The sequence below is a fragment of the Carassius gibelio genome, chromosome B19 (assembly GCF_023724105.1).
Source record: "Carassius gibelio isolate Cgi1373 ecotype wild population from Czech Republic chromosome B19, carGib1.2-hapl.c, whole genome shotgun sequence".
Taxonomy (NCBI): domain Eukaryota; kingdom Metazoa; phylum Chordata; class Actinopteri; order Cypriniformes; family Cyprinidae; genus Carassius; species Carassius gibelio.
In genome coordinates this window covers 15,005,275-15,024,558 of record NC_068414.1, presented here as the reverse complement: position 1 = coordinate 15,024,558, position 19,284 = coordinate 15,005,275, and the positions used below count along the sequence as shown (strand labels likewise).

At 38.6% G+C, this 19,284-nt stretch overlaps 1 protein-coding gene across 1 annotated transcript in view; it reads right to left on the bottom strand.

The window, feature by feature from the left end:
- Positions 1-14,618, bottom strand: part of npr1a (natriuretic peptide receptor 1a) — a 123,445-nt gene extending 108,827 nt beyond the window's left edge. The window contains exons 1-2 of the mRNA XM_052584333.1: positions 14,034-14,618; positions 12,603-13,379 (exon numbers count right to left, since the gene is read on the bottom strand). Of these exons, the coding sequence (XP_052440293.1) occupies positions 12,603-13,350 (748 nt within the window). The 5' untranslated portion in view covers positions 13,351-13,379; positions 14,034-14,618. The remainder of the gene's footprint in view (positions 1-12,602; positions 13,380-14,033) is intronic.
- Positions 14,619-19,284: the final 4,666 nt, after the last annotated feature.

The window sequence follows — 19,284 nt, the reverse complement described above, 5'->3', positions numbered from 1 at the left end:
TTATGCCAAGGTGCAATATGCAGAGGCATGAACCAACTCGAAAAGCAAGGCCCAAAGGCAAGATTTTCAATGAAGAATATTTAAAAGGACTGACAATTGCACTCACCATCCATATTCAAGCAGGCCATTCTGGTTGAGTCTGAAAGCTGAAAAATGCGGCCTATGCAAGCAATGCCTTTCCAAATCCAAAGTTTGAGTCACAGTGTGTAATGAGATATCTCCATCTGATTGATTGTTGAAGGCAGCATAGATTATTCTGTGATATCCCACTATCCTATATTTTCAAATCAGTTTCAGGATGTACTTTTATGCACACATACTTTCTTTGAGTAATTACCTGAAAAGCTTTTGGATGCCACATCTGTACTGCCTTAGAAAAAAAAAAACAAGCAAAAAATGGCACAAATGGCATCAGAATGAGCATATGATGAAAGCTCATTTTAACCTTTATGCAATATGTACTATCAGATATAAGAACAGCATGTGTAATGCAAGAATGTGTCTGAGGAATGCCAATGAGAATGAGTGCATCAACACCTCAACGTGTGAAGTTCAGATCATCACGCTGAAAGTCGGCATCCAACCCAAGCCATCATCAGCAGCTAAATGACTGACATGAGCTCAGCGCTCCAGCTGGCAATGGAAGCCACACCATCTTTATGAATTACAGTGCAGAGGGTGAGATCTGGAAATGTCAGTTCACACTTATCATTCTGCAGCTGGTTTGTTCTGAATATTTTTCCCCTTAAAATGGAGAAAAGAGTTATGGCAGCTCTGTGTCACATTAAATACAGTGCTTCGAAACTGCAATCATGCATGACTTGTTGGAAAAGCCCTTGTGATTCATTAAGAAGATCTTAGTGATAAAATAAAAGCAACAAAGGTTTTATTTTGTGTTGCAATAATGTGAACAGTGAACTGTTTCTTGATAGTGAACAGTGTGTATATTGAGGCATGTAGAAGTGTTCCTGCTGTGAGTGGATGGGTGGCACCTGTCTTGGTTTGCGTGTATGGTCGTGTGCATCTTTTTTTACGACAGCTCTGGTTCATGTTACATGAAAACATACGATTCAGTCAACAGGTGACAGGTCTCGTCACACCCACTCGCCTTTGTGCATTTGGACAGATGCTCCTTGTCGCGATGGAAACAAACTGGTTCCTGTTCAGTGGCGTTCGATCATTGCGGCCAAGGAGATTGTGAAAGTGTTAGTCCAGCTGAAGTGCTGTGTGGAGCTCAGCTTATCTCTGAGTAGAGTTGTTCCGATTCCGATACTAGTATTGGAAATATCACCGATACCACAACAAATTCTGGCATCGGCGAGTACATGAACCCATATACCGATCTGATACCATTTTCAAGACCTAGTTATGACCACTAGCTTTGCCTAACCGCTGCACGGTTCTTCTTCGCTATTCAGAATGCATTGCAAACACAGGAAGTTGTGCTGTGTTGCCACAAGCAACCCCTGTTTAGAGCAGCGAAGAAGAAATGAAGACGCGTTAGCAGCACTGATCTATATATGACTGGATTGCTCATCGCGTTCTAAACTGCCAACAGAAAGTGAAGCCGCTTCTATATTATAGATCAGTGGTTAGCAGTGTGTCCACTGTTTAGTAGTATTTCAGACTGGACCAACCAGACAGTAAAACGCGACTAGGGATGCAACAAGATCTGTCTCTGTAGTACCGGTAGTAAGTTCCTGTCTCCCAAGTATATTCGTTACCTTCAGCTGCGTTCAGTCGCTTCCGTGTTAGTCTAAGCGCTGGGCTCCAAACTGTAGCCAAATATATACTAGTGTCTGTGAATATTAAACTGCAAAATACTTTTTAAATATTACACCTGGGTGGTGACACGTGGGTGACGGGCGCAGATGCGCGGGAGCTCGCTGTTTTGTAGTCTCTGCTGTGTGTCACTATATGAGGATACGAACGCATAAACCGTCACCGTTTCATTTGAGAAACTGTCATATCATAAACACAGACAATCAAAGATCTTCATGGCAACTCATCAAAATAAATGTTCGGTTTAACGTGAGTAAACTGACAATATATTAAGCTACTGTTGTAGCCTACAGTAGATTTAGCTATGTCTCTATGTAGTAATAATAATGCATCTCTATTGATAATAATTATTATGCCTAGACGGTTGTTTGTTTTTTACTTGTTTTGTTGTAAAGAGATTATCTGATTAAAATATAATTTGTTATATTCCTAGACTTATTTATTGCAGTTTTTTAAACAGTTATATTGTAAAATTAAAATGCCTTTTTTAGTTTGCAGTGTTAGATTTTTGGCTGCATTTGAAGTTATTTTTCGCTTAAGAAAATAAACAATATTACTGTCAAATTCATGTCAGATAATAAAAATATTGTAATAAATACAGTAGTTCACCATGTATTTGTTCATGTTTTATTAAGGGCAATTTACACAGGGCTAGTAGTATATACAGCTGTATATACAGATACGCACCCAAGTATCGGATCAGTACTCGATATCGGCTGATACCCTGAGCCCAGGTATCGGTATCGGTATCCAGATAGAAGTGCACAAAAAAGTGTCTGGAAGCAGTAAAGACTGGAAGCATTACTATTTTTTACTAAAGCAAGCTCAAAATTTCTAGTTACTTTTTACATTTTTTCTTTTCTTTTCCTTATTATTTTTATCTTTCATGTTATTGAATACTTATTTAAAATAAGTAAAAATATTGCTATTTAAGTAAAAATGGCAGCGTATTACAGTGTTGTTATTAAACTGAATACATATGGCTAATAATAATAACAATAATAAAAACAACAAAAAATTTGCATGAAGGTGTTTTTTTGTTGTTGTTTTTTGGACTAGATCCAGTAAGGATCCACCTGACAACAGTTCAGAAATTCCACATAGCAACCATTTAGCAATACACTGACAACCACTTCGAACACCTTGGCAAGAAACTGCATTTGTGTCATGCTCCCGCTATCATGTGTGACAATGTGAGAAAAACAATGTGTGTAATTACAGTGATCTATTTCCACCATTATAGGTGATAAGACCACAGGTTCCTTCAGGAAACTATATGCTACATGCTCTCGTTTTCATTCTCTCTCTTTCTACACAAATCGCAGCTTTGATTTAGTAAACAGCGCTGTGGGGGTAAACACTGACACAAATGGCACAAATTCAGGATGTGATCCAGCTCTTGGACAAAAGCATGCCGTTTGAATTAGCTCGACGCCTACATCGCAGCCAGTGCACTGACGCTCACAATGAGGCTTAGCAGCACCCAAACCTCCAAGCTCCTGTACTCCTAACATATCACTCCTTCAAGACATCAGAAAGCCACAAAAAAGACAACTGTCAACAGAAAGGCTTCATCCCAGTGAAAATTCACTCTATTGTCATGAAAACAGTGCTATGACATTTGCACACATAACAGGTGTTGTAATGCAGGGAAACTAGGCCGGAGTAACAATATATTATGTTAATAGTGGTTACAAAGAGTTACAATGACGACAACGACACTATGATGTAAATCTATTGACATTTTCGTCGATGAATAAAAACAAGATAAAAATATTAGTTTGGGAAGAGATTCATTCAGAACTTCAGAACTAATATTAAACATAAAATGTAAAAAAAAATCTCAATATGTGGGAGTAAGAGAAGAGCAGACATACGAATAAATCTGACATCGCAAGAGAGAACTAAATTCGGTCTGGTTTTCTGAGTGCAGACATTAAAGCAAACACACACAGAGAGTGTGTTTCAGAGCACGAGTCGTTCACGTCGCATGAACGGAGAATTACACACAATATGACATTGAATTGTCTGTTTTGAAGAGTATTCACGTAAACACAGTTGATTATGTCTTTAAATGAACATAAACAGTAGGGAGAATGTGTTTCACTACATTGCATCCATTGCAGCTGTGCATTGGGTTTTAAAGGGACAGCAGCCTAATTTAGTTGCTATTGTCCGAGTCACTGATGTTAATCAAATAATAAAGAAAGACAGAAAATCACACACTGCTCTTGACTGAAAAACTTAAGTAGCCCTAAAGATTAATCTAAATTTCTTTACATAAATAAATATGTCTGCTTGAAAGAATAAAGAATATGGTAAACAAGTTGCTATTAAGAATGCATTATTAGCCTATAACCATTGGTATTTAATGTTCTGGTTCTTTATGAGAAATGGTTTTATTTTATTAACATAAAGGCATGTTGTGTGTCACCGCAGTTATATCGGCGTCTGTCATAAAACCTTTATATCAAACCTATATATAATGAGTTTGGAAATTTTAGAAAAATGCTTTATAAATGCACTGTAACTAAACCCATTCGATTTTAGTCTACTAAATTTACTGTAGATTTAGTCGACTAAAACTAGAATGAAGCTAAAAACTAAATGGAATTTTAGTCTAAAGACTATGACTAAAACTAAAAGTACTGTCAAAATTAACAATAAGTATTATTTCAATTATTATTAATTTTAACATCAGTTTGCATCATCACTCTGAAACTGTTTTAAAATGTATAAGTTTGAAGTAAAAAATATTGCTATTTAAGAAAATAATGCAGCTTATTACTGTGTTGTTATAAAACGAATGAAGTAGGTGTGTATTTAAGTCTATAAGTCTATGCACGCACAGAGAACAGCATGAATTTATTTAAAATCACTCTATAAAAGTCAAACAATCGTTGTGTAGCCGTAACACCAGTATTAGTTTCAGTGGATGAGGACAAAGCCGCAGGACATTTACAAGTATCCTTCTCAAATGCACCCCCCACCTCTGTGTCAGCTATGCCTGCAAACTGATGCTCAAAATTGCAAATTGCATGCTCAAAAAGAGAAATGGCAGGATGACAAGGTCAATAAAAGTAACAGGAGTCATACAAGCCAAAATAAAACCATAAACCACAGCCAAGAAGAACAAAAGTCACAAGGGATTCTGGGCTGATTCCATTATTTAAACCAGTGACTGCTTGTCAATCTTTGCTAAATCTTGAGCACAGTGAGCATGTATTTTTAGAACTGTGCTAAACATCTGTAATTGCACATGTGAGTGAGAACGCAGGAATGTCCTATTCACAGTTAATTGTTAAAAATAAATACCATTTAAAAAAAGAAATGACTGATTTAAGACTTGTAAGACTTGTTTTAGTATTTAATCAGAATATCGTATACTGTATGTCACCATATCCTGACATATATTTTCATGATACTACACGCAGTAGATGAACAGCTGAACTCAGAAAAACGTGAGTGTGATTGTGTCCGAATGCATGTTCACATGCATTTGTGTGTGTGATTTTGAGATCAAGGAATGGAGAGCCTTATTAAAAGATGCCATGTTCTGGTGGCCATCTAACAATCCTCTCCTCATTTAATCGCCTGCACAGCAGCTGAAGATTTAGACCCCGTCTGAGCACAGAGCGCCCCAGCTAAAGACCGTTCACACTCACAGTTCTTTCAGCACTCTGCTATCGTTCTGGAAAGACAGCAATTACTCACACAGATAGGGAGTCAACATTCAGACACACAGCAGCTATTTCTCGGGTACATGCTGCAAGATAGGAGAAGCATTGGCTGAATCCACTGGCACTTGGCGAGACATGCAGTCTGGAGTAACATTAACACAGCTATGGACTTGTCTTAGATTGCATCCAAATTTCACATACTACCCATCCTAAATAGTACATACTATGGGCTTCATTCATGAAACACAAGCAGAACAAATTTTTGTGTAAATTGTTCGAAATATGAGTTGGTATGAAAGAAATGTACACCTGCCCCTAACACGTGTAAATGGGGCATTAAAGTTCAGTGTTCTTTTTGGCAAAATTATGATGGCACTGAATTTTCGATGCACTAGCATTATCATTATAAGTTTGGGATTTTTTTTTTTTTTTTTTTGTGGATAACTGTTTGTCAAGCGTTTATGAATCTGGTGGAAAGTTTTTGGGGAGATCTGGTTTACACGCAAAACTTTCAGAATTTACTCACATAATTACTAATGTTTCATGAATGAGGCCCTATGTGTGTGAGTTTAGATCTCACATTTCTCAAATGACATCTTGCTATTCAGACGTTTTTCCCCCCAAAAATTATGAGCTCATAATACACAAATCTGAAAGTATATCACAGTGTGAATTTCGCAGTGCGATACATATGTTAAGATGTAAAGTCGCACTGCATTAAACATTTTGGAGTGTGTGTTATAAACCAACAATTTAGAGGAAAAAAGTGAAAACGCTGGCACAAAACTACAAATCAGAGAAAGAAGTTGAAATTACGAGATATAAACTCACAATTCGGGGGAAAAAAGGTAAAACAAACTCAAGCCAAGAAAGGAAAAAAGTCAGGATTGTGTGGTAAATCAAAATTGTGATATTGCACGCTCCTTCTAAGCATCATCAAACCACGCGAATGTTATTGTTTTGGTAGTGCGCCCTCTCGTGGCAGGTTCTACAACCTGTACTTTAATATGTAAATGTTACCACTACAGGTTCACACTGAAATCCAATTTATGAAAGCTTGAATATACCTTGAATCTAAGTACAGGAACCTTAACTAGATTTTTCTGAGGCAATAAATCAGCAAGATTTCTTTAAAGCAACGTTAACAAAATGCAATTTACAGTGTATGATAAAGATTAGCATATCTTTTTTAACAAAAGCAAAACAAAATTCACAGATATAACTGTGCACAAGAAGTACTGTGCACAATAAGTTTTGAAGGTTTAAAATCTAAATTTGTGCAACATATCTTTTGACCAATCTGGGTCTATATTAGCTTTTTATTTATTTATTTTGTATTGAGTGGCAGAAACAGGCTTACATATATTTCCCGTATCATGATTTAAAAAAAAAACACTTCCATTAAACATAAGCCCCTTTCACACTGCGATTCCGGCAAATACACGGATAAAGTGTTCCGGCAATTTTTCCCGGGTCGCTAGATTTTGCATTTTCACACTGATTAACCGGGATTAGAGATCGACCAATATGGGTTTTTCTAAAGCTGATGCCAATGCCGATGTTTAGAGGTCAGGGTCAGCCAATGGCCGATATGTGCTGCCGATTTTTAGGGCCGATATCTTGGAGATTTCCCCTTGATTTGCATGCTAAAATGTCACACTAATAATAAGTGGATCCACAACTAATTTTTTCTAAACTTATCATTTATTGAGCACTGACTTGAACCATCTCTTGAATCTTAATTTAGTGCACTGCACGGTATTAAAATAAAAAATTTATCCAAAGTAAACCAAACAAATCAATAAACTGACCAAGTATTAAATATCAATTCAGCCAATCATCAGTCAATCATTTACATAAAAGTTTTAGAGCATTTACATTTATCAAGTAGAATTTTTCAAGTTTGTTGGAACATAAATGTAAACTTAAATATACATTTAAATAAATAAAATTTTAGAAATAAAAATCAAATAAACTGAAAAATATATAAAAAAATATAAAAATAAATAAACAGTAGTGCTGCAGTGCAAACACACTAGCAACTAGCAACATTTGTGTTTGGTATAAATGACACAGAACATCTAAAATGCATTCTAATTTCAAACTTACATCGCAGTCTGTTCATTATTAAAATAAAGTACAGTCAACCAAACTTATAAAAGGTTACACTGGTCAGTTTAAATAGACCGTATACCGGTCCTCTCTGCTGTTATGCCAAGGACGTTTTTGCTCATGTGAAGAGGATGATATATTCTGTCTAGTTTACATAAAAAAAAAAAAAATATTATAGTTTAACATTCAGATACATATGGAAACATTTGGATATGTGCAGAACGAGACGTGAGCAACAACCTACAAATACATCTAGTCAAACCTGCGCTCGCTCGTCCTCGTATGGATCGGATCATTTTTTCGGATCAGCAAAAAAAAAAAAAAAAAAAAAAAAGGCCAAGACAAATAAACATACGTTTTGTCTTTTTTTTATTAACATTAAATTATTAAATTAAAATATATGAAATCAACTTAGTGCACATGGCATAATATCTTCTTTTTAACATAATAGCCAGACTTCTCATCTCTCAGTCTGCTGTGATGAAGTGAGCAGTTACAGAGCTCTCTGTCCCCCTGGACGTCCACCCGTCTGTCGTGAGCGCAACAGAGGATGCTCGGGATAGTTCATCCACAACTTTTTTCTTCTCATGTTCATAAAGATCTGGCACAATCTTTTCGCTCTAACCTCTTTCCTTCATCATTATATCTGACAGGGAAGCCAAAATGCGCGGGGCGTTCAAGCTCCTCCGTTCCTCCGCTCGCCATGACCACTGAGTGTGGGCTGAACATGCGCAACGTTTTTTTTTTTTTTTCATAAATCAATCCGCGGGTCACATGTGTGCCGAACCGAAGATATTGATCCGAACTGATCACGGATCAATGATGATCCGTTGCACCACTACTATAGTGTCATTTGAAAACATTGCAGTTGCGTTTTAAAATATAACCATTTAAAGAGACGCGGTCTCCTTGACGGGAAACAGTCAACAATGTAAAATTAATTTAAACGTATGGCGCGCTCTCTTTATTTTATCAAATGATCATAATCACATTTATTCATTTTACAGTCCTGCTACTAGCATTTTATTCAGACTAAAACCCCTTTAATTCGGGTGAGAAAGCTTTTTTCCAAGTGGCTTTTGCACATAATAATAATACCGCTGCAGACGCATTTTGCAGGCATTAAGGTTATTATTTGATCGTTAATTTAAACGACAATCGATCATGGAAATTATCAAATGTTGACTTCCCTAAATACAAATGAGTTGGATGGAAAACTGGTTATTGTCTGCATCAAACCATGCTTCCGAACACATGTTATTCACCGTTCTGGGCAGCTCCAGGACAGCTGTCTCTCCAAGCCCTCAATCACGCTGCAATGTTTGTGAGAGCTGCCAACTTCTCAACCCCATTTACAGAATGAAATTCTCTGACTACCTTTATCTCCCAGGTCTGTTGTTGAATCTTCCAAAAATTTTGGCTTGGGGTGCTTCACATGCAGTGGCAATAGCAGCACTTTCCACCGCGCCAATAACACGGGGCCAGTGTTGCCAACTTCTTTCAATGGAAAGTAGCTAAACCCTGACTGAAAAGTCGCTAAATGTCGCTAGATGACGTCACACACTAATTAGCATATTCATGACATAAGTGCGTCATATTATCTTGCCCTTTCTGTGCTCATGTAATGCATTTTAAGGCAGCTAAAATTTTCAATACAAGTTTTTAATTATTATATTTTAATGTTTCTGTTGTCCGACAACGGAATTAATATTATAATGAATGAAACGCGGTCCATTAAGACTACATAACCAGCTCTCAAATCCTATTTATGACAATGTCTAATGAAATCACATACACATAAGATTAAGATAATGATTGTACTGTGATTTCGGCTATACTTGTATGTAAAATAGAGTTAAAAGCAACAGAATATATTTTTTAACTGAAAGTGCTGCTCCTCTCTGCTCGCCGAACATAACAGATGCACAGAGAGAGAGGCGTGTGTGCACGCTGGGAGAGGGAGAGGGAGAGAGATAGAGATAGAGATAGAGAGAGAGAGAGAGAGAGAGAGAGAGAGAGAGAGAGAGAGAGAGAGCTCGTGCGGCAGTGTCGGAGAGTCTCAGAGACTAAATAAGGTCTGTCAAAAAAAAAGTCGCCAGATTTGTCGCTAGTCGCTTTTTTGGAAAAAAGTCGCTATGGGGGTCTGAAAAGTCGCTAAATCTAGCGACAAAGTCGCTAAGTTGGCAACACTGCACGGGGCTGCCCGCCGATGTGCCTGACTTTAAATCGGCGCTACTAAACACGGATATCGGCCGATATATTAAAAAATGACAAATATCGGCCCGATATATCGGTCGACCTCTAGTCATCACTATGATACACCATTAGATCTGGTTTTTGTTCACACAGTGCTCATTCCGGGATTGAACCCGGCAATGTTACTAGGTCTAGGTGTTTGATTTCACACAGAAGGCGACCTGGCAATGTTCCGGCAATTTGCCGGCTCCGACGTGCAGTGTGAAAGGGGCTATAGAGGTCATGGCACACAACAATGACTGTTGGTTTTCTTTAATATGTTGTAAAGTGTATCTCCATTCACTTGGCTGTGACACTTATCTGAAGGTTCAAGTGTATGTTTGCATGTTAAATGCACCTTTTGAATGATAATATGTGCAACAGATCCTACAAATGCATTGTGTGAGCCACATTTAGACTGCTGTACACATCACTTATTCATAATGCTTTGTCCTATATGTGCTTTTTTAAAATAATTCACAATAACTGCAAATTCTTATGGATCAATTCTGAATCACGATGCACCAATTTTGCTCCATTAACTACAAAACACAGCAGAATAAGAGTGAGGGGACAAACACTCCTTCTCACAGCTCTTTAACTCTCATCTATCAGTCTCCACCTGTCTGCCGGTTCTTTTTATTCTGTCCCTGAAGAAGAGACGACCTTGACTCTTATGTCTCCTGGTGTGTGAAGCCAACAGTGAGCCAGTCATTTTCTCAAAATTATTCCGTTTGCCCTCTTTCCCCTCTCGACATTTCAGTATATCTCTGTCTCTCTCCAATTTTCCTATTCTCTGGATTTTATTACCCGTAAACGTTTATGAAATGCTCTGTTGTTTCAGTCAGACCCTGGGAATAGGGGCACGGGGACGAGGTAGAGTTAATTGTTTCCAGAGCTGTGCTTGCGTGAACTCATTTCTCAGCCTCAGGCACGGATGAGCTCGAGGGGCTTCTGCTTCCTGTTTCTGTTCACCTGTGCGGGACCTGTGGCAGCTCACAGACAGACCCGAGTAATAAATCTCTCGTTATAAACCTGTCAGTCACATTTCTCTCAATATTTGCATTAGCAGTCAAACTTAATGTTCTTCTTCTTTTCTTATCTAAGCACACATTGTTATAGGATGTAATAGGTGTACTTTTGTAATTGGAATTTGTCATATTCAACCAATTAATTTTAGTTTATTATAATTGCATAACTGTACAATAATTTTAACATTGTATTTTGTAACCACCCTACCCTTCCAGCCACATAAAAAATGCTACAGCTTGTATTTTTCACAATTAAACCAATCGGCTGCGTTCATAGAGTCAATGGTTATGTTTGCATGCCCTCATTTTCATTAATCTGAATGAATCCAATCTGATTTTAAGCGTTTATTGCTTAAATATGTTCCATTGAACACATTACTTTAGGTCTGCACCACCCTTTCCAGTCCTATTGAAATTCTATTCAGATCTATTGGGAGAGGTGTAGTTATCAAGTATTTTCAATCCAACTGAGCCATCAATCCCATTACTAATAGATTATTTGGTTGGATGTAAACTTATGTTTAAGACCATATTCCATATTTATACCAGGTGTGACTCTCAAATCGCCCTGTATATTTAAAGGGTGAATAAAATGGATCAAATGACGTCTGCACAGACAGGCATCAGACACGATCCTCTTCTCTTACTCATGAATAATTCATATAACCACAGAGGAAGAAAACCATATACCTGTAGCAAATAACAAAACTTCTTGTCTTCGCGGATTTGATTCTTATTCTCAACTGTTCCAAGCATTTCAAAATACGGGTTCCAACTCTTTCCAAACTCCCCAGCCTCACAATATTTTTACATTTGTCACAACCTTAGAGGTTTGTAGCACTCACATTAGTGACAGGCAGGAGTGATATAGCCAGACTTATGTAACATGTACTGAATATCAATGATGTGACGACAGCAGGTCTTTTCATACACATATTAACTCAACTTGCTCTCAAAAACCAGCTGTGACTTTATATTTCAAGCATTGAGTCTGATTATAATTCAAGTTTCTTTCATAATCAAACACAACCATACCCTTGTGAAAAAAACCCGCTTTATAATACTTTTAAAAACAGTACTTATTATGGAAATAACTTTAAAAGAATAAACCGAATGTAATGTTTTTAGACACAACTGTGTTATAAATATTTAATATCGTGTACATTTATAAACTGGAGAGTGTTACTGACCCACTGAAGTAAGTCTTAAGTATATATTTAAATATAATATAATAATACTTCTTTTGTATTTTTAGATTACTCATTTGATTACATATTTTCGATTAACACATTTGTTATGATGAAGCAGCAATTTTGTACATTTACATTCAATTTAATATCAAATAACACACTACATTTACAATTATAATCGAGTACTTCACATGTGCTTTAGTATGCTATTCAACACATCTAAATAAGTCTTCTTCAAAGGTGTATTAAAACTTTAAATGCACTTTAAAATAAACTTTTATTTTTGATTTTACTACAAAGTGCATAAAAAAGTGTACTCTCTTTAAGTGGCCTTTTTTACTATTTAAATACTATATTATAATAAATAATAAATAAATGATATGAAAAACATACTTTTAAGATCCAAAGTACACTCCAAGTGCGAATTCAGTACAATTAAGCACACTTCTTTTTCACAAGGGTGTGTATCGTTCCAACTGGGATTGACAACTATATTGTGTGAACATAGTAGTTTTCAGTGGAAGGTGCCACAATAAATGACATGTAACAAGTACAACGCATGTTACACTTACCACGGGCTTTCTGGCTGATGTCCCGGAGAAGCACCTCATAACGGACGGGTTCATCATCCTCATTAAACACTATGTCATCTGCCGTGATATTGTCCTCGCGCATCTGTGTGTACGGCCCCTCCACTGCAAAGTAGCACGGCCGGTCGTCGTTCTTATTATCGCTAAACACAAGCAGGGCATGTTTGTGCCACCCGAAATGCCGGTGCATCCTGACCACAAACTCGCCCAGCTTTTTGTGCGTTGGGCCGATGTTGGTGATGGACGAGTACAAATTGAAACCCAGTGCTCTCGCCCCACCTGTGATCATCGGAACCTCCCAATGTGTGGTGAAACGGGCCACAGGTGAGGACGAGTAGTCACATCCCGGCCCGATGAAAGCCCAGGGGTTATATGAGAACTTCAGGTCCACGGCCACGAGAGGAGCCACTGAATCCGAACAAACTCCTTCCTTGTTTTCGCTGCTGTTGAAGACCAGTTGTAGATGGTAGCCTGGCAGCAGGTTGGGGTCAGAGTTCACCTTGTCCAGGGCCCAGTGTAAAGCAGGGCCGACCCGGGGCCATGCCCAGGGGTACTCAGTGTTGTGTAGAGGAAGGATGACTGCCAGGGTGATGTTCTGTTGAGGCGGATGGGGACTGAGAGACTGAGGCTGGTTTTGAGCGAGGGGCTCCAGTTCAACCACTCCAAATGACACACCGCTCAGCAGAACTAGAAGAGCGAGCCTCAGCGGCCCGATCTGGAACACTTCCATTCTCAAAATGGATGGGAAGGACTAAGACTCTGGAAAACGAGAAGACAGAGACACGCTTGAGACATACTTTCAGCAGAACTGAAAATGACCATCATCCACAAAGTTACTTACTAGAAATGAAAAGAGAAAATTGTGTACAACTAAAAACAGCTACAACAATAAGCAGAGGTTCTGCAGTGGGAAAAGATTCTTCTGACAATCGAAAGGTTCTTCACACTAAGAAAAAAAATGCTTCTCTTATAAACTGTTCTATGAAAGGTGCTTTGGGAAACCCATAATGGTTCTTTTAGTGGCTTTGCTACGAAAAAACAAACAAACAAACATATTTTCAGGAGTACATGTATCAAATATATTTGATAACACTTTAGTATACCAATTCTCACAATTGCTTATTCCCAGTATATTAGTATTTATGAAGCACATATTCTGCATGACCATATTCTACATCCCTAACCATACCTAAAACATAAACTTAACAACTACCTTACTATTAATAAGCAGCGCATTAAAAGTCGTAGTTAATCGTTTGATAATAAGCAAGTGTATGTGCAACAGACCAGCGTAGCACACTTTACCCTTCAACCTAGGTAGTCTAATATATTAAAACACAGTTTTGATATAAAACATAATTTAACGGTAAACATAAATAAATAAATAAATAAATAGTTCAATTATTATATTACCACAGATCAGGTCGTCATTTGGCGTCATAATCCCTCTGCAATCCTAGCCTTCCTCCAAAAATTCAAATCCGTGTCTCTTGAATGCTGCAACAAAACTCCTGTTTTCTCAGAGAAAACACGTTTAATTTTACAGCTCAAACCGACTCATCCAACTTACAGGAGCGAAACTTTAGACCCTCTCCACAGAAACCAGCATGATTCCTCGAGCTCCCCTCTTTCTGAGGAAACGGGATTCGCAAAGAGGAAATATTTCCCTTTCCTGGCGCGCATGTAGCTAAATTTCTTGGAAACTTTGTTAATGAGTATTGAGCCGTCTTTTGTTAAAAACTGTTGAGCATGTCCTTGTCCGTGTCCCCACTGGATAAGATGGGCAAAATCTCAGCGGGTGTAGATTTGACTCAGTATGAGCGCGATGTCACACAAAAAAAGTGAAATCAGAGTAAAAACCACGTTCACATTTGCATCTACAAAACTCGACTTTTTATTTTACTAAATGAAATTAAAGGTGCGGGTTACTGTGATGCACATCTATGTTTGAAGGCTGTTCTCCCCTCAAGCACATCCAGTGAGTGCTGGATCAGTCAACGGCGTGAAGCTCAAGGTGGGAGGAGGAGAGAGCTGAGAGGGAATGACACAGTGTGAGAGGAGGAGGAGGAGGAGGAGGAGAAGAGAGAGATGTAGAAAGAATGTTTACAGCACTGTTGCGCAGCCATGTGGCATCATTACCCCATTCTGTCACGAGAACCTCACATTGATAGATAGATAGATAGATAGATAGATAGATAGATATAACAGTTGAACAAAATATATATAATATATATATATATATATATATATATATATATATATATATATATATATATATATATATATATATATATATATATATATATATATATATATAGGCTATATATATAATATTGGTTGATAAGAATTTCTGCTTGACATATGTTTGTTGTAGCTACAAGTTGACTGTGCCCTACACAGGATGAGAAGCCACATTATCATTGTGTAACAATGACTTGACCTCTTGCATGGGAATACACAGGGAAGCATGCGGGACTTGTTGTGTTGTCCCTGCCACTGTGCGAGTGCTTGGTGTGAGGCGAGGTGAGGTGGGGTCCCTCTCGACCTCCGGCATTTTAATCACATGCCTTTCTTCCTCCTCATTGTTCCAGCTTTTTCGCCCACTTCCTCCCAATTAAAACAGGCTATTTTTGTGCAGTCTGTTACTCTTTTATTGGCTTCTGCTCCGTCCTCTCCTCTGCTCTGTTCGGTTCTCCGTTCGGCCTCATCTCGTTTGCTTCAGTAGCACTCACCCTGGCCAAAAACTTCCAGATCAATAAAGCACAGGGAGGACTTCAGCCGTTGGCTTCCTGTACGCAGAGCGCTCCGGGAAAGACTAGCTGCGCGCCAGGCCAGCAACTCCCAGTTATTGTCGGTCATAAATAAGAAGTGTAGGGAGGGCTGGACAGCTGATAAATTGTGAGCCACTTTCTCTTTCCCCGCCTCCAGGAGGGCAGATGTGTTACTTTCAAATATCTACCACCGTCCTTGTGACCCAGCCGACCAAATGCCCATACATTCATTCCCTGATTGCCTATGCTGCTTATCCGGACCCCCCTCGCACCTTTGACCTCATCCGGTCAGCCACACACATACCAGTGGCTACAGTTTCCAAAACAGGATATGTTGCACCCTTACTCATTCTGTCACTCGCTCTTTCTCTGACTATGCTCAATTGCTACCATGTTACTCTTGCTGTTTTTGCAGTATCTAGTATGTATACTGTGTGCAGTATAATACATTTTTTATCTTTATGCATGAAAAACCTGTCCCCACTACCAAAATGTGTAGTGCATCAGAGATGCACACCTCAATCAAAAAAGAAACTGGAAGTTGCATCGGCAGAAAAAAGTCCTGCAATGTTACAACATTGTGGCTATAGATTATAGCATTTCCAGGGTGGTTATTATGGGTAACCTCCTTTAATCTCTTCCCTCTGCCCTATCTCTAATACATTCTTCTGTATTACTCACACAAATTTAGAGTTCAACCTCCAAAAAATCCTCCATTCAAAGTTCTCTTCTCAGTTATGAACAAACACAAGTGAGCTTTACCAGTGATGTATGTGATCACTATATGGTAAAAACGGATACAGCCTACACATTCCTGTGCGTGCAAAAATATGCACAAACTGTTCTTGCTTGTTTTGTTTTGGTCTGGACTCTTCATGGCCTAATGAAACTGATTCCTCCCTCTGTGTTTCCAGGATGTTTGATGTTTGGAGGGATCTATCGTCCCTTTTTGTTGTCTTTGGAAATAAATAAGGAGGACATGCCTTTGTGTGAGAGTGTGTCAAGTGTCGTGATCTTAATAGCTGTGTAAACAGTTCCTTTGCATTTCATCTCTCGTCTGGATCGAGAAGTGGTCTGATGCATTACCTCAGCACGGATAAGTCAGCCCCATAATGACGTGTGTGTACGTGGGAGGAAACTCTCGACTCCCTCTCCCTTTTCCTAACTCTCTTTCTTGCTCAGTTTCCCCTTTAAAGCACCTTTACCAGGTCCCTTGAAAATCACAATGATTTGTCTGTGGAATAACATCCTCTCTGTTCCTCTGGTTGCTTTACAGATCTGAAGTTTGGTTAGATAACCGCCGCTTTCACACATCGTTATTTTGCCGCTTTGGTAGGAGATCATTAGACAGAAGTGGTGCAAGTGTGCTTTGGGAAGAGATGTCAGCAGCTTTTGGTGTAATCTGAATCACAGTACATGCACACAAATTACCTGTGGACTCTCTTACAGCACAAGTCCTACTCATTCTCAAGTTTACCATGGCAACAGTATTGGCTGGTTTCCTTGTTACAAACCAGAAGTGATCAGATTTGTAGATAAATTCTATAAAAATGCCTCACTGCCACACAGCAATATAAATGAAAACAAAAGCTACCACAAATGTAACCAGATCTCTAGGGATAACTGAGAGTCTAAAGGTGCAGCCACATTTACCATTGCATGTTCAGGAATTATATTTTTTTTTTTGTTGCAAATTTTGCATCAGGTTCAAGTTTTTCATGTGAATTTGACTCCCTGACCAAAAGAAGTCTGCTTGGTTTCAAACTGATTTCTGTGTGAGTAGTACTTTGTGCATGAATACACCACTGACAATGACTTTTTTGCTGTAAAAAATGGCTAATGCGACTGTGCCTTAATTCAGTGGTTCTCAATCCAGACCCTGGAGTTCCACCAACTCTAATAAAACACACTGATTCAACTCATCGGCTCATAAGTAGCGACCTCAAGACCTGAAATTGTTGTGCTAGTTGAGAGAGGCCTCTGAAGCATTATTGGAGGTACTCCAGGACCAGATGTGGAAACCGCTGGCTTAGGGGATTTTATTGTCAACCAGGCAAAAAGCATAAGTCTGATTGCTTAAAAACTCTTCCTATAAAGCCACACAGTATGAAGTATCGTCTGTGTCAATAGCACACACTTTTATGGGTTTTATTAAATATTTTTGTGCATTATCTTGTAAAGAGTTGATTATAATAATGTTCCTGGTATAAAAAGATCAAGTACTTCTACTGTCTTCACTTTAGGTTTAATTTTCAGAATTTCTTGTCATTTTATTTTCAGGAAACCTTGATTCAATTGATTCAAGTTGAAAAGAGAATGAATAAATTGTGGCTGTGTCTTCAGAACATCCACTTAATCAGATACGAGTTAACTACATGATCATGTGACAGATACAACCTTGGTCAAACCCACTTTGGAAAAGGAATGTGAACAAAGCCAGTTCAAGTGAAATAAGCATGCATTTCTGTGAAACAAAAGCTACCATTGAATATGATGTTTGTTAAGGACACGGTCACCAATAATCTTGAAAACTCTGCAGGACAGTGGCCCTCCAGGAGCAGAAGTGTAAAGCATATACCTTAGATCACAGATGTCCAGTCCTGCTCCTGGAGGGCCACTGACCTGCAGAGTTGAACTCTAACACCAGTTACAACAACACACCTGAACTAGCTAATCAGGATCTTCAGGATAACTGGGAACTTCCCGGAAGGTGTGTACCCTTGCTTTAGTGGGCTCTGAACAAACAAACCAATCTACTGCAACATCTAAAACCAAAGCAGTCTGCCACCAAAAGTTATTTTGAAAATAAGCCGAAGGAGAACGAAGGATAGCTGTAAAACCTCAGAAAAATTAATGGCTAGTAATCAGAGAGGATGTAGAGTAATTGTACCTGCAGACGCAACTATTGTCAGTGTTATACTGGCAAAGAAAACAGCTAAGCAACTCTTTTTGATTGCTCAGTTTAATAATAGAGTTTAGCATAGAAATGACGACTTGGTGCGCTAATTCTTTAGATCTGACCATGATGGCAAAATCATGGAAGACTTTTTTTTTTTTTTCAAACCTTCAACAACTTGTATAACCATTTGAGGTTTCCAGCAAAGATGAGAAAATATTCTAGTATTGGTCCCAAATGTATGTGTTGGATTAAGCTGGCACGACGATGAACTATATCAAATGTCACCTTTACAAACACTCCTGTTTTCATCATTCAAGGACATAGCGGGAACAATGCCAGCTTCCATTACACATCGAAATGCAGGAAGGTTCTCAGTCATCTGTTTCATTTGCATGATGAGGTGAGAAAATTTTCATGGATTCGTAGTTCAACCTTGTAGACCAACTCTATAATTTCAGTTGGCTCAGCAAGTCTGCCTACTTGGCTGACATTTTCAGGTACTTAAATGGTCTGGCCACCAAGACAAAAAGCAGAGGCCAACAATGACTCCTTTAAAACTGTCTGAAGTTTGGCCAAAAAAAATTGTAGCAGCTTCTATCTGTTTCATCAGAATTGGAAAAATTCAACTTCTTCCCTGTTTTTATCCCTGCACAGGATACAGGATCCCTTTGCTTTCCGCAGTGATGGTGTCATTCTGGGTATCAGTTCCAGATAACCAAGGCTTTATGGACTCCTCCGACATGAGGGTAAAAGCAGCCTCTGTGAAATGTTTAGGTGGTTGCTAGAGTGACGTCTCCATATGGCAAAAAACAGCCTTCTGCTCATTTATTAGTAACTGTCAGTTCCACTCTGCCTGTCCTTGCTGTTCGCCAACCCTACCTCCAGACATCATTATTCCCACAAGAGGCACCAAGACAGAAAAAAGGCAGTGGAAAAGGCTCAGCTGCTCATTTGTGGAACTTGAACGTAACTCCTTTTTTTATGTGAAGACTCA